Source organism: Filicampus tigris, chromosome 15, assembly GCF_054856515.1.
Source record: "Filicampus tigris isolate MCC_2025a chromosome 15, RoL_Ftig_1.0, whole genome shotgun sequence".
Taxonomy (NCBI): Eukaryota; Metazoa; Chordata; class Actinopteri; order Syngnathiformes; family Syngnathidae; genus Filicampus; species Filicampus tigris.
Window position 1 is genome coordinate 13,233,308 of NC_141231.1, and position 16,773 is coordinate 13,250,080.

The following is a 16,773-nucleotide window of genomic DNA, read 5'->3' on the forward strand; positions in this document are numbered from 1 at the left end:
GTTGCTCAGTTTTAATTGACCCAGGCAGAGAAGTATTCATTTTCAAATTGTTTATCATTGGGGATCGGCTTATCTTATTGAGCAATATGAGGAGTTAAACTATCAGAATGACACTGTCAGGGTATCTTCTCATGTCATAGCAGAATACGTGATACAGCTCTCATATTGAATGTCAGTAGTTTGTTCAGGTGAGACTACAACCATCTATCATCAGTCACTACAATCAAAGCAGGTTTCCATGGGAACCAGGAGCACATTCCACACGGCAATCATTGCAGCCCCGGCAGAACTTAATGACTTAAATACGGGTTCAAGCCAAACAAAAAGGAGGTTTAAGCCAGAAATGCATTTTTGTGTTGAGGGTAAAAAGAATAGAAAAATAATCACACTACATGAATGAATATATGCCCTCTGATACTTTTATTTATTGGGAAATGAAATATTAAATAATAGGCTCCAGCACACCCCGCGACCCTTGTGAGGATAAGCGGTATCGATAATGGATGGAAATATTAAATACCAATATTAGGAGGATAAAGTAATTAAAGGTAGGATATTATTACTTCATATTTGCAAAAGGTTGCTTTTTTATTACAACATGTGGCACTTGTTCTGCTATTTTTTTTTGCTTTAATATGTCATTTCGAAAAGTGCATTTGTGTGCACAAAAAGAGCATCAACATTTTTCAAAGTGAAGAAAAAATCTCCAACGTTCACATTACTAGTTCACATGGAGGGAAAAAAAAGTTACTGGAGACAGAAGCGTGACGCTGAGATTTGCGCAACCCACCCATCCCAACACGGTGCCTGTTGCACCACTGCCGTTGCTCACTTTGCACTCGGAGCGGAGGCGACATGTCACCGTGGGGAACAGCCACAACAACAACAACACCAAGTGAGTTAACTCTTCTCAGCACTATTAGTCATACAGTATACAATCGATCTCATCCAGAAGGTGTGGGAGTGCATCTCTCCCCAAAAAATCTGATTCCTTATGTATTTCAATGCATGGTGTTCATTTTTAAAGTATAACAATTCAATTGGTTCGATTCAGTGGGGATATGATTCGCTGCGACACAGTAAGGATCAGTTCTAGAGGGTATGCTGCAATGAGTTTCTTGTCATTATTTTACAAAATACAGAATACATATATACATATATATATATATATATATATATATATATATATATATATATATATATATATATATATATATATATATATATTAGGGGGCAACTCTCCACAAAAGATGATTCGACACGGTTTTTGAGACGTGGGGTGTGAAATGATTCAAGGATGGTTTGATTTGAAAGTGGAACGATTCGATACGGTTCGACTCAGTGGGATTAAGATTTGATTCCATATGGTAAGGCTCAGTTCGAGAGTGTATGATGATTACTTTTTTGTTGTCATTTTACATTCATTTGAAACTTGCCAGTACTTTAGATATATTATCCCTCCAATAAAAGACAATTCCATACTTATCTCGATATGTTCCAAAGTGGAACGATTCGATTTGCTCGCATCTTTTGAATTGATATATATTTAGTCAACCGAGCTGATGTAATATTATTTTTTCCTTTTCCGGTTCATTCTTCTTCTTCACGTGGCAGGATTGAGCCAAAAAGCAGCATGCCTAACCTAGAAGACGGCGGATCCACATGAGCTCCCGCTGAGCACTCGGCCTTGGCCATGAGTGGAAAGGGCTGCCAGCTCTTGGCGTCGCCATGTGGCGTGTCCTCGCCGCTGGGGAAGATGAGAGGGCACCGGTCCCAGTCCGTCAAGGTGCCCATGACTTCCCCTCAGTGGGGCGGTCTTCCCTTCTCGGGCGCAAACAAAATGAGCAGCGGGAAACGGAACGGCGGCCCCGTGACCCTGCCGAGCCTGAGCCTCCACAGGAAGGTGTTGACAAATGGGAAGCAGGACATCAAGCCGACGGCATCGCTGCTCCAGCAAGACGCGAACATTCCAGGAGGCCCTTCCAACAAAGGTAACTACTGAGGCAGACCTCATCCAAATCTGAACAATCCTAATCCTAAAGTGGGCACACACATTACGACAATCGGGCCAAATTCGAGCATTTTCTCTCCCTTGTGATTAATGTCAGAAAAGGTGCGATTATCGGATGTCTCGGAAAGATTAGTCTGAGGGATTATCCTGTGGTTTGTGGGATATGTTACAAGTGATTTTTTTTCCCCCAGATCTTCTCTGAAAATGGTCAGGGCAGGCTTTCATGAATGTTAAACCTTTCTAATATGTAATAATTTCCTCCGTTGTGATCTATATCGGCAAAGGAACAATAATTGGATTTCTTGAATGATTATCTTGCGATGCTTGGGTTGTTAAGAGTGATTTTACCACCCCGATCTGCTCAAAAAACGGTATGACCATTTATTGTAAATGTTAAACTCAATTTTCAACATGGAGAATCCTTATGTGTGTGGTCAACAACAAGTTTTGGGCTGAGGATTTATAATTGTCGGTGGGGATATCGTTATGTGTGTGGTGTGCTATAGATTATCCTGGGTGGATAACCCGTGGTGTGGATTGCATTTAGAGTGATATTTCTTCTTCAATCTGCTCCAAAAAATGTCTGGCCGAATATTCTAAATGGTTAACCTGCTCAATTTTTACTATCATAATTCCTTATGTGTGTGGTCAACACCAAGTTTGGAGCAAAAGACTGATGATTTTTAGTGGATATATCGTTATTTGTGTGGTGAGCCATGTTGGGCATCTTGAGTAGTTAAGAAAAAAAAAATATTCCTATCGCCTGCCTCCACATTGATAAACCAACATCAGCACCACGCAGATGAAGTCGTGAGCAGGTTTAAAAAAAAAAATGTCCCTTTACTTCTCTCAACCTGCCTCACCTCACCTCACCTGAAGTCTCCACACATTACATACTTCAGGTTGAAATATGTAATCAACCGCCACCTACTTCTCACCTTGCTCTCCCATGCGGTCATCTCGTCCGACCTTTCGGCCCCTTTTTTTTTTTTTTTTTTTTATATTGATAATTAACCAAGCATGAAGTTGGTCCCTAAAGTAAGTTTTCCTGGAGGGGAAGGCGGAACGAGCCGAAGCGCTCATTAGTGATTAACAGAGCTGTAGGTGTCTGCGCCTGCTCAGGTTGTCAAGGGAAATTCCGTAGCTAAAAACAAACACGTATGATTTAGGTTTGTTTGGAGGTCTGGTGGTTAACGTTCTCCGAGCAGAGTCTAGTGTTTAATTCGGGTCAATCCATGGGTGTAACCCACTTCTAGCACCTCTGTAATCCTGCAGAGCATATAGCACAAAAAATATGTGGAGTACAGTATATATGTACCAATTTTGAACACCTTAACTGATTTTTGAAACATTAAAACACCCCACACACGTTGAGGTTTAAAAAAAATCACTGTGTGTTCTCTACTTTTATCGTATGTGGTATATTATTTAACACCACCAATAACACACAGACTGTGACGACTGTATGTTTGCCATAGCACCAAGACTTTACCTGTGACAAAAAGCAGGTGCCAAAGGGCATCCTGAGTGTATTCCGAGCAGATAGGGGAAGAAAAATCACTCTTATCCCACACCACAGCATAATCACTCGGGAGAATATTTCAGAGACAATCGGGCCTTTGTTGAGGTTGATCACAAGGGAGGGAAATGCTCACATTTGGCCCAGGTAGCAGTATTTGTAGATTTTTACTGCTCTGATCGTGCGATACCATAGTTGGTTCCGACCGTTTTCCAAGAAGATCAGGGCAGAAAAACACTCAAGATAATATAGAGTATTAGAGGCGGTCGACAATCGGGCCTTTGCTGACTTTGATCACAAGGCTCAAATTTGGCTCGATTCTCGGTATGTGTGTAGCTCGATTTCCATATGAACTCTGTATTCGTTCTGAGACCTTTTGTCCCGCAGGTAGCGGTGGTTCCAGACCTGTCACTGAAGTCCCGGGACACCCTGCCGGTTCGAACCTCACGGTAACCAGCGTTCCGATGTCAGTCATCCCTTGTAATCATCACGATGTCGCACCTTATCTCCCGCCTCTTGATGCCAGGTGGGCGACCATATCACTAGTAAGCCTCATTAAGCATACAAGCGAAGCTAAAGTGTGTAACCACATTTTTGTTTCAGGTCGGTGCTGTCCAGAGAATCCCTGGCATCCACCACCCTCAGTCTTTTCGAAACCCAGTCAATGTTTAGCGGCCGAAGCGACTGGCCGTTTGGCTACCGCGTCCTTCCCCCGCTGGGCCAGGCGCCGTGTTCCACCCTGGCCAGCGAGGGCGCCGAGCAACTCGGCCTCCCGCTCGGCACGGCTATGTCTAGCGCAGAGGCCTCTGGCGGCACGAGCACGTCGGCCTCCCTGCCCTCGTACCTTTTCACGGGTGATGCCGGTAGCCCCAGACAGCATAACGCAAAAAAGAGAGCGCTTTCCATGTCGCCTTTGTCGGACGTGATGGGCATTGATTTCAACTCCATCATACGCACCTCGCCTACTTCGCTTGTGGCTTATATCAATAGCTCACCAATCTCCCACCCTACAATCTCGCCTGTCCAGTCCGAGGGCTATGGTCACTTCCTGGGTGTGAGGGGCTCTTACATCCCCCAGGTTCATCCTTACGCCGTGCCAGAGTCTTTACAAGCTTCGATTCCACTGGGAGAGTGCAGTGGCAAGAAGGTCCCGGAAGAGGGTGGCGCTCTGGAGAGTCGGATGGCTAACATGGCGGTGGAACAACAGTGCCTTCCAAATTCAAAGGAAGTTGGGGCACTGGGAAAGATTTCCAAATCATGTCAAGAAGAGACCAACAACGGACCAACCCTGCAGCTACAGTCAGCCCCAATGCCAGGCGAAGAAGGTATTATTCCTCAGGGACCTCCACCGCCCTACCACTCCCACCGCCACATTCACATTCCCAGAAGTCACCACAAAATAAGGACTCAAGAGACTTTCAACCAAGGTCCCGTGGTTCCACCCCGGCACGGCCTCGGCTTTTTACCCCAGATTCCAATGCTGGAGGAAGAAGAGGGCGAAACGGAGGATTATGGCGCCCACTGTTGCTTGTGGATGGACTGCAGTGCAGTCTATGACCAAAAGGACGAGCTGGTGAAGCACATTGAAAAGCTACACGTGGACCAGAGGAAGGCCGAGGACTTCACATGCTACTGGGCGGGCTGTCCTCGGAACCGCAAACCTTTCAATGCCCGTTACAAGCTTTTGATTCACATGAGGGTCCATTCGGGAGAGAAGCCCAACAAGTGCACGGTAAACCGTCCGTCCATGAATTTCCTATAGCTCTCGTCTTCATTAGGGTCACTGGGTAACTGGATCGCATCTGATTTTGGTTCGAGTTGCCAGTCAATCACAGGAGTCTTCAATGTGGTGACATGAGGGTCCACAACGCTTGGTCATGCATAAAATGCAGAAAATTTGGTCAAGCACCTGGAGTAAGGCACTGAGCAGTCCATTCCAAATCCAAATGTCATAGATCATCCATTCAAAACACATCAATACAATCTCTCCTTCTGGAACCAGAACAGTAGCCCGCTAACAAACAAACACAAACACTTATTTTGTGTGTCTGTGGGTTTGGGTTTTTTTTTTTTACTTTTTCTCAGTTCAACCTTGGTTGCACTCGACTGAATGCCATTCTGGCTGATTGAGTTCATTCAGATATGCTGCAAACTTTTCTCTTGATGTTTCCTTATATGTGCCATGAAATAATTACCATTGTCGAGACTTTCACATTGCATTCCTTACCTCCCTCCCCATCCGTTTCTTTTCGCTCACTCCCACTGGGAAATTACATAGGACGCAGACGACTAATGCACAACTCTGGCCAAGACACGCTTCATGTGTCCGCCATCAACGAGTCAATTATTAACAGCGTGCGTAGCGGCGGGCGAGCTTTTGTGAGAAAATATTCACTTATTGCTCCGAGCTGCTGCTGTTGCCATGGGTGGTGTGCAAATTGTCGCATTTCTACCGCTTGTCTCTGTCACTGTTTGATTTATACTTACTTATAGGTGACATCAAGACTGCAGTGCTTCCCTGCACATTATTGGCAAACCTTGATTGTGTTGGGTACATGTTAAAATGTTCCAAATCTCATGCGAGGCTATGCCAGCAGCTCAGCTGTTTGTGTTGGGGAATGAGTGACAGGTGCCTGATACGGAAAGTAGAAGAAGTGGGGAACAATGGAGCCCGCTCTTGTTACACCGTGAACATAAATCGCGAACGTAAAGGACAAGCCCGAACTTGTACCTGCCATGGTATTCGCCACGTGTTTGATGCTGTTTGTGAAGATAATCCTGGACTGGCTCAACTATTTGTGAATGTCACAATGATATATAAGAGGTTTGAACCGCATATACCGGGAGTTTGGACTATCTTTGTTTTTTTTCTTGATTTGTTTTTTTAAAGCATTAAAATTAGAGCTGTCAAAGTTAAAGCCTTAACTATGGAGATTAATTTACATTTCATAACGCATTGAAAAAAATTAACTCAGTTAACTCCGTTTTATTGACTTCCTGTGGCACTACCCTTTGCTCACTTTGCAGCCAAATTTGGTGGAGAGTCACTGTCACAAAGACGGACTTTTACGTAGTTTTACTTTAAAAAGTTGCTCGACGGCTCTTTGGAGAAATCCAAAATAATTTGTGCACTTTGCAAAGCCAAATTCAAACACTATGTTAGTTGTACGTCTTTGGTGTATGGTACAACAGTTGTATTTTACAGGAAGAGCATCGTATTCAAGGATTTCAAAAAAAAGCTATAAGAAGTCTTTTGATCAAAATATACTTTTATTTTTTTTTTCATATTAATTCCCAAATTTTACTCAAGTAAATATCGGTTCCAAGCTTTGTCAAAAATTGTAGTTGACAAATAAGATTAATCACGATTAATTATGGAAACTTTTGCGATTAATTAGTTAAAAGATTTTAATCGTTTGACAGAACTAATTAAAATATCCCTGTCACACACTTCAAACCCACTTTACAAGGAAAATAAGTCTCACTTTTGATTGACCCAATAATAAACATACCTCTGTAAACATTGGCCCATTATATAATTTTCTTTCATATTTTATTACAATGTCTCACGACAGGACAGCATCAATCTTAACTAAAACGCGATGGAAAAAGTACTTGTTAAGACAGGCCAAATGCTGTTAACTTTTGTAAGAATAGACTACTGTACTGTAGAGGTTCTTAATGAAGTACCTCCATTATTTCCAAATATGTGAAGAGCGAAGGAGTACAGTTAGTGAATAACAAATGACACGGTGGTGAGAGTATGTGAGGAATCTACACAATAACAAAATACGACACGCTCTGTGTATTTTCCCCATCAGGCCTAAACGGGGAGGACATTCCAACCCCCTGCGAACAGGAAGACAGAGTAAATGTCTGGGCTTGGAATTGAAAAACTTTGCTGAGTCGCATATTTGAGCTATGCGCTCATCGAGTTGGCATGACATTACAAAAAAAAATAATAAAAAATCTTAGTATCATCCCGTGTCTGTTAAGATACTTTTTTCATACTAGCTCATACAGAGATGTGTTTTTGTCAACATGTGCCCTGACTGTTGCCCTTCTTTCTCGAAAATGTATTTTAGATTCAGTGACTAAATTAACCCTAGGAGTGAATGTGACTGGTTGTTTGTCTATATGTGCCCTGTGATCAGATGTCAACAAGTCCAGGGTGAGCACAGCTTCTACAAAAGTCAATTTAAGTTCATTAAAGATTTTAAATTGTCAATAGGTGTGAATGTTTGTTAATGCGCGCCCTACGATTGGTCCAGGGTTTAACATACCTCTCACTATAATTGGGATTCACAGGCAGGGTACACTCTGGACTGGTCACCACTCAATCTGGACTGGTCACCACTCAATCCCAGGGTACAAATGGAATTCACGCTCAAATTCACACCAATACGGACAATTCAGAGCCTTCAATGTTTAACGTGTATGTTTTTGGACGACTTCTAAATGTAGTGTGTGTGTATTGTTGTTGTTTTTTTTATTTGTCAAGGCAGATTTTTTGATACAGCTCTATTGGATCTCACTGCGTTAATGTTGTATCTTGGTAAGTGCATTTGTAAAAGATGATAATGTGTAACTATTTGGACTGAAAATGTAGACAGCACACCGCCATGTGTATAAACACTGCTCCCTGCTGGCAGCTCAATAGTACCAAGAACAAAGTACACACATTTGAACAAATGTTGCAATGTGATGATTTGGAGTTTTAAATTGACATGAAACATCCAAGAACATTAGTAACATCTGACCACCTCACACTGTGATGCGCGAAGAAGAAATGATGAGTGCTCAATGTGTATGATGTTACAGCATCAGAACTGAAAGCTTCACATCATTATGCTTAAAAAAAAAGCAATGAAGAGTCAGTCCACTGCATATCAAACTCTCATTATAAGCACGTACTAAATGTGATGCTTTATGAGAAAGATAGTGTTGAGCGATTACGGCTTGTTTTTATGCTTCAGTGATTATAGGAGACTACATAAATTTCGTCTTTTTAAGCTTTTTTTTTTTTTTTTTTTTTAAATAATTTGCATTTCCACCCACACATCAAGGCCAAGCAGGCTGTGTTGTGGTGAGTTCCACCGAGCACATCTTTCAGTTCCTCTCAAAGGAGGACAAAAGAGGCGAGAGGTCTTTCTCTGTGAAACTATCATTTTTAAAAAATGTATGCAAGAGAAATACCGCGGCATGATTAAAGCTGCACTCTTCCTTTTCATTTCTTTTCTTTTCTTTTCTCACAGTTCAAGGGCTGCAAGAAGGCCTTCTCCCGCCTGGAAAACCTAAAGATCCACCTGCGCAGCCACACGGGGGAGAAGCCGTACTCGTGCCAGCATCCGGGATGCTTAAAGGCCTTCAGCAACTCCAGCGACAGAGCCAAGCACCAACGTACCCACCTAGATACAGTGAGTGGCGCGTTTCCAACAGGTTCTGTGTCATGACAAAATTTCCAATCAGATTTTGGTATGTGTGTTTAGAAGCCGTACGCGTGCCAAGTGCCGGGCTGTGCAAAACGCTACACTGATCCCAGCTCTTTGAGGAAGCACGTCAAGTCCCATTCGACTGCGGAGAGACAGCTACGGAAAAAGGTATAGGGAGCAGGGTGTATGCGTTAAATCAGGGGTCCTCGAACAGAAGTCCCCGGAATCCTTGGGGTGCCTGAGCTGTAGCTTGGTGGCCTGCAATTAATTATAATGTCGTACCATCTAAAAAGTACATCGTGCTCCGATAAAAAAAAGTATTTGTGCCTTGAGATACAGAATGAATTTGTTCCGTGCAAGTGACGAATTTCAAAAAATCAAATTTCCATAATAAGTAATGCTGTGACCAAAAGATAATTTTTTTTTTTTTTTAATCCGACACTGAACTTATCACCTATTTTTTAATTACGTATATGGAATGATACAATTATGGAAAATGGGAATTGGGCACAATGGGTAGACCTGCAGTCTAATTAAATCAACGCCTTGTGAATTATTACAGTTTTACAAGTGCTCTTTGTTCACCTATTGACAGCCCGCTGGCTTTCATGTTGGTCACACCTCCATTGTAACAAATAGTATAAACACAGTCTAAACATTCATTGTTGGAATAATCAATACACCAACACACATCTGTCAGGTACATGCGCAATATTTTTGCTCACATAAAACAAACAAAAGGTCATGACTTCTATGTTGCTTTTAGGATCCAGTTAATGACTGGAAAATAAAAGCTATACTGTTGATTTCACTATATCGTGTTAATGATGTTGTGGCAGAGTGGCTTATAAATATTATGCTCTCTGTATCCAACACTGTTAAGAAACTTTACCTTAGCAACCAAAAATTGCACATTTTCTTTGAACGTGTTGTGGTAAATATCAAATGCTTCTCTGTTTAAACATCCACCTACGAAATGTTAACAGAGCCAGCAGGTCGTAAATTACTCTTTTTATCACCATAGATGCAATCTCTGTGTTTGACAAGCTCCCCGCATAATAGCCTGTTTAATTAGTAACTTTTGTTTAATTAATCCATAATGTCATAATAATGAAGTCGGATCTAATATTAATGTCACCCTACAAAAAGTTCAGACACTTCAAACTAAATATCTTCTTTGGTGACTAATCCATCTAACTATCTATCCATTTATCCATCTTTCTATCTTTCTATCTATCTATCTATCTATCTATCCATCTATCTATCTATCTATCTATCTATCTATCTATCTATCTATCTATCTATCTATCTATCTATCTATCTATCTATCTATCTATCTATCTATCTATCTAGTTAGCTAGTTAGCTAGCTAGCTAGCCACATCCCCAGTTATCCAAGGGTGCGCACACTAATGCAACCACATTATCTCTGTTATATATTTTTACTTCCCCTCTCGAGATGATTTCCTTTATATTTCAACTGAGATGTACAAGTTTTAGACCTTATTAATGGTTCAAAAAGTTTTGAAAAGATGTATATTTGTCTCATTTATTATTACCTCACAAACCCTGGCATTTGAACATGGGAGTGTGGTCTGTTCATATCCATTGTAAGTGCTTTTAGTAACGGTACTGTTGTATGTCCAATTTGTGTCGTTTCCTCAGATGAAATCCACAGCTGATGTGACACAGGAGTCTCTGACAGACTGTTTAACCATCCACCATCTGCACCCTAGCCTCTCCCCACCAGCCAGGAGAGACACCTTGATAGCGTCCTCCACAACGTCTCGAGAGCCATACTCAAGTATGTAAAAACATGTGGGGGGGGGGGGGATCCCACATATTCCAAGCAGATATTTATACACTATGCACAATCCATTAGACTTACGCTGCAGTTGGTAGCACTCTAAGTGTATGTCGTCCTTTTTTTCCCCCCCATCAGCTACTCCACAGGGAGGAAACTCCCCCCACAATCCTCACTTGGCTCTTATGTGCACCCTGCAAGACAATCACAGGTAATGGCATGTTCTTTAAATAGCATTTTATGACAATTATTTTCATGAAATGCACCAAATAGATGTATTATATGAAAAGAATATTTTAGATAACTAAAATAGAGTAGGCTGGGGGCTGCAAACTCACTAGCAATTGTAATAAGATCCAGTTAACAAAGATGAATGAATATAACGGTAAATTCTAACTAATTAAATAAATGTAGATAAATAACAAGATTACATCTTTTTCCTGAAAAATAAATAAAATGTATAATTTCATCATCCCTCCATTTTCTAGATATGTTTCCAATTTGAACATTAGTATTTCTTTCACTTCAAAACAAAAACAATTTGGGAATATGCGAGAACCCAAATTCTCTTCTTTTCAAGCACTTCCAAAGGCTGTAGTAAAGGATTCCTGCTCAAGAGCGGCCAGATGCTTCACGGCTCCTCACTGGCTGTGATTGTTCTCAAAGCAGCGGTAGGCCCCAACCCGCACTGCAGGATTCTGGGTAGACAATCAGCCCGTAAAAGCAGAGCTCGCCTCGCCTCATTGGTCAAAACTAGGCGCCGTTAATGGATGCTATAGCCACTGAAAGGAGCGGCCGAGGTATTTGATAAGTGAATCATAAAATGTAAAAGAGGAAAAGAAATACCATTCAAACTCCAGAGGGAGAGGGAGGCCTGTGCTGGGAGTAATTTTAGAGGTTAAATCAATTGTAAAATCTTTGTTTGGTGTTTTCTTTACTCTTTTTGTAGGATCACTTGGTTCTTATCCAGACTTTGTGAATTGTCAGAAAAACATTTGGACACATTTGACCGATCAAACAAAGCCAGGAAGTCACATGATCGCACATAGTCTCCAGTTTTCAAAAGTGGCAAGTATATAAAGAATAAAAACTCTGAAGTGACTCCCAAATGACTCAGTGCTTGAGTCGTTTTTGTCACAGAATACTTAGTTTTTACTTTTACTTGAGTAACATTATTGTAAATGTGTAAATGGTTGTCTAGCTCTAAATGCGCTCTGTGATTGACTGGCGACCAGTCCAGGACGTAGTCTGCCAGTCACCCAAAGTTAGCCGGGATAGGCTCCAGATGCCTGCGACCCAGAACAGGATAACCGGCATGAAAAATAAATATGGATGAATTGCTTATACCGTCATAAGACTTTTGCGCAAAACGTTTTCAAACTGAACCCCTCATTACACTGTCCCAATGACCGCAAAGTGAAGCTGGGTGAACGTTTACCTAGAACCCACGTCAAACGCAAGGCACTCAATTTAGGTGGCGACCAGTTTAGGGTTTACTCTGCTTCGCGCCTAAAGTCAGTATGGCTAGGCTCTAGCTCCAGAAAAGTAACCAGAAAAGCAGTGTAGAAAATGGATTGACGCATTCATGCGTATTGACGTACGCAACTCTGTGATGTTTCAGGTTTGTCGATCATCCCCCTGGCCAGATCTTCTGCATCGACCCCTGCCCGCCAATCTCACACCTCCCGCATCATCCCATTGGCGCATCTGTGCAGCCCGGTCGGAGCCAAGAATCGGCAGCAGACCACAGCCCAGGTACTAGTGGGAGCTCATCAGCAGCGCATTCCTCAGCCTTTGAAAACAAGACGATGGCACGCTGCCAAAGAAAAATCGAAAGGGCAAGTTTGGCATGTGAAGAGCTCATTAGCGGATGTGTGGGTGGCGGTTTGACAATCTGTTTTGAGCAGATTATTGTCACATAGCGGCATATCTTAATGATGATGATGAAGTGAGGCAGGTGGAGGGCACGTATATGAGAACGGAGTGTCTCTGTACCTTTAAATAGACAACATCTCCCACCATCTAGCACAGGTTTGACAGGCGAGGTGTAAAAAGAAAATAAAAAACAAAAAAAAAATCATTTTACACCACTGCGATAAGAACAGGGTTAGAAAAGGAGGGCTTTGCATCACAATGGGTAATTAAAGCTATGAAAAGGGACGCGAGGGCCCTCGTACCCTCTTTTTCATGGTGACTCTTCAATCATCAACCTTAAGTGCACTCATTACACAAAAAAAGCTTTGGCGGTTTAGTGTCGCCCGTGTTTTTTGGGGAGCGGGGTCAATTGGGCAAATTTGGTTTTAAATTTCTGAGGATTCTCAAAATGATCATCAAACTTGGTTGCCATGCTCTGCCCACATGAGATGGCGTAGGCTAAAAGGCTTGGCAATTTAGCATCGCCCTTCTGTCTAGTATGCCTTCGTCCAATTGAGTGTGAGTACGAGCCCTAGAATTCACCCAAAATGGTTGCTTCAAGCCAAAATGGCCAACTTCTTTTTCAGTTTTGGCCATGGGTGGTTGAGACTTTTTCCTGCGTCAAAATATGATCGACATGTGCACCCATTTTCATGTCGATTGGTGAATGTGACACCAGGGGCAATTTTCTTTCAAAATCTACGAACATTTTCACCAGGATACAATCACCTGCAAATATTGGTGAGTTTTGGGAGATATTGATTCCCCCAAAAAGTCAAAGAAATAGTCATTAAAGCGATTCAAACGTTTCTAATTAAATTGAATATGAGTTCTAATTGAGTGTGTGATAAGTGAAGATCTTACCTTGGTGCTTGTAGATCTCCCAGGGCGGATAAAGTCTTTCTTTCCCTACGACGGGATGTCAGCGCCTGCCGAGTCCACTCACCTCAGACAAGTGGACACTTTCGGAGGCAGCAGGACCTGCAACACAGGTAACGAACGCCTGTGGACATTATCGTCACAACTTTCCAAGTCTTCTCAACGGTGTGGATTCACCTTTCAGAGTTTGGCATCCAAACGTCAGGAGGTGACTTCTTCAATGTGATGGACCCCCAGGTCAGCCAAGTGTGCCGCAACCCCACAGAGGGATGACTCCGCCCACTTGTGGCATTCCTTACTTTGCACTATTTGTTGGATGTAATACGTCAATGGCACACATCATGTGTAGTTAATACTTCTATACTTTGTTCAATTTAAGGGTCACTGTGACCCGCTGCGCGTTTTGCCATAAATGTTTTTACTCTTTAACCCTTTCAACTAGGAGTATGCATTCCTTTAGGAACAGAAAAAACAGAAAAACTTTACATCATCCTCCCGTGGAGGTCTGCTTGCAGTTTCTCACAAGTGTACTTTTCTCGCCGTACTAGAGAGTATTAGATCCTTCTTCCACCGAGGACTATCAATGCGCCCTTTGCGCTTTTAAAGGGGAAGTCAACCCAAACATATTTTTTTCAAGAATATGTTCATATGCAAAAATATGTTTGGGTTGATTTCCTCTTTAAGGTGAATGAGAGGGGCTGCTTCTATTGGCGGCAAATCAAGTCGGCTGTGTTCACATCTACTACGGCGCAAACCGCCCTCCCTTAAAAGCGCCGGCTTGCATGCGTCTACGAAAGTACCAAAACTCGGTCCAACCCGTGTCTGTGCATATTTACGCAGCTCGTCATGCTACACTTACGAAAATATAGCCCTATGTGTACTTTATACTTATGGACCTCACTGTATTTGAATGTAGAATACTTTTGTCTGTAAATCTGGTACATCAATTTCCGTCTCCCACCCAGGAGGCTTACATTAGTAACTATAGTAACAGATAGACTTATCATTTCACCGCAGTGTTCCTAGACATATTCTGTGCCGGAAAAAACAAACAATAAAATGGTATAAAGTAGAAGGACATTTTTTTGTATTTAAAAATGAAATTATCTTTCCACTCAGTTGAATTGATGATAACAGCTGCTGTGATTGCTGGCCTTATTTATTTATGGGCTACCACTGCTACCAGGTTAATTAATTTCGACATGTTTTAAAGATGTGTTTAACTTTTGTAAACTGGTCATATTTGCAAAGTTTACGAGATCTGATAGCAATAAAAAAATACCCTAAATGTCACTGTTCTTTCCTGAAATGTCATTGCTTTTTTTTACGGGGAAGTTTGAAACTCTCCCGACACGGTACAATGGTATCAACCACTTTCGTGATGGAAATCATTTTACAGGCTGAATAAGTGGCGGCAGTACCTGGACATGACTGACAAGGCATTTCTGTGGTAAAGCAGAATTGCAAGTCCGGCAGGCATCCCTCATCGCAGCGGTCTGTGTGTGTTTTTTCGTTTGTTTCTTCTTCTAGAAATCGAAAGGACAAAATGTTTTACTTGAGAACACTTCTTCCAGCAAAAGTGTGCCCTGATTCATGCAGGAGTTTGGCTTGTTGCTTAGCAACAATCGCTTTTTCCAAAAAGCATTTGCTTTGGGTTTGTTTGGTGACTATTTCATACAAAAATCCACATCCACCCTTGTAATTATTGTTATTAGGTCAGTTTTTCAGCTGCTTCATTGAACCAAGACACACACGTTACATTGGAAAAATCTCATGGCACACCACCAAACAAAAATGTCTCAAATATTACATATAAAGTGGTGCCTTGAGATTCAAGTTTAATTTGCTCCGTGGCCAACATCGTAACTCAAAACACTCATCTCTCAAAACATTTTCTATCCATCCATCCATTATCTATACCGCTTATCCTCACAAGGGTCGCGGGCGTGCTGGAGCCCATCCCAGCAGTCTTCGGACAGTAGGCGGGGGACACCCTGAATTGGTTGCCAGCCGATCGCAGGGCACACAGAGACAAACAAACAACCGCACTCACAATCACACTTAGGGGCAATTTAGAGTGTCCAATCAACTTACCATGCATGTTTTTGGAATGTGGGAAGAAACCGGAGTACCCGGGGAAAACCCACGCAGGCACGCGGAGAACATGCAAACTCCACACAGGGAGGCAGGAGCAAGGATCGAACACACGACCTCTGAACTGTGAGGCGGACGTGCTAACCAGTCGTCCACCGTGCCGCCCTCAAAACATCTTCCTTAATAATAATAATAATAATAATAACAATAATAATAATATATTTAATGTATAATGCACTTTACATTTGGGCAACAAATCTCAAAGTGCACAGTACAGGCAACAATAAAAAGTAATACGATTAAACCACAGATAAAAGAAAGGGGGTGTAATTAATAAAAAAATTAATAGATAAAAATCGCAAAAATCTGCAATAAAAAGCTTTTTTTAAATGCCATTATTCTGTTCCAGCCTCCACAAAAAAATAAAATAAAATAAGGGAAAAAAGCACTCTATAATATTGTGCTTTATAAACATTTTGGGGATATAAAAAGTCTAGCCAGACTTGGCACCAACATGTTTGAAAATCAGACTATTCATTGTATTTTTGTCTTTTGTTTTGAAGTAAAGTAATAAACTAATCTGATGTCAAAGTATTTAGCTTGAATATGTCTTATATGCTGAGTCATGTAATTCACTTTTTTTATTCTACTATGCTAATGAAAAAGGTTTCAGTAAATTGGTTGCATGTATGTTTCAAGACAATTACAGAGTTTGGGAAAAGATTTTAAAGCCATACCGTCCAGCTCTGTTGCCAAGTTATCGATATATTGTCGGCCCATATAACAAAAAAAAATATTTCTTGTTTTTTACTTTTGTACTTTTTCTTTTCACTTAAATTTTACCTTTTTCTTTCCTTTTTTAAACACGATATCTATCCACTGCTACCTAAGTACAAGGTTCAATTACTTCTTCCCCACCTTTGCTTAGTTTAAAAATATGTACACTTGTGTTAGAATGATAATTGTTGCTGCTTGTAGCTGATTTGGTGCTATTAAACCAGTCTGATGTTGCCCTACAACCACCATTTGCTGGAGTTGAGCGACACATTAAAGCACTGCCCACGTATGTATGTGGTGTCAAATGAACAAAAAGGCGTTCATTTTTATTTTATTTTAATTAT

The 16,773-nt window shown here is 41.5% G+C and overlaps 1 protein-coding gene across 1 annotated transcript; it reads left to right on the forward strand.

The window, feature by feature from the left end:
- The first annotated feature begins 841 nt into the window (after positions 1-841).
- glis3 (GLIS family zinc finger 3) lies at positions 842-14,156 on the forward strand. The gene is made up of 11 exons (XM_086053683.1): positions 842-895; positions 1,615-1,991; positions 3,918-4,056; positions 4,134-5,262; positions 8,786-8,947; positions 9,020-9,130; positions 10,627-10,765; positions 10,904-10,976; positions 12,387-12,520; positions 13,558-13,671; positions 13,743-14,156. The coding sequence occupies exons 2-11, from the start codon at positions 1,694-1,696 to the stop codon at positions 13,829-13,831; spliced, it is 2,388 nt and encodes a 795-aa protein (XP_085909809.1). The 5' UTR covers positions 842-895; positions 1,615-1,693; the 3' UTR covers positions 13,832-14,156.
- The last annotated feature ends 2,617 nt before the right edge of the window (positions 14,157-16,773 follow it).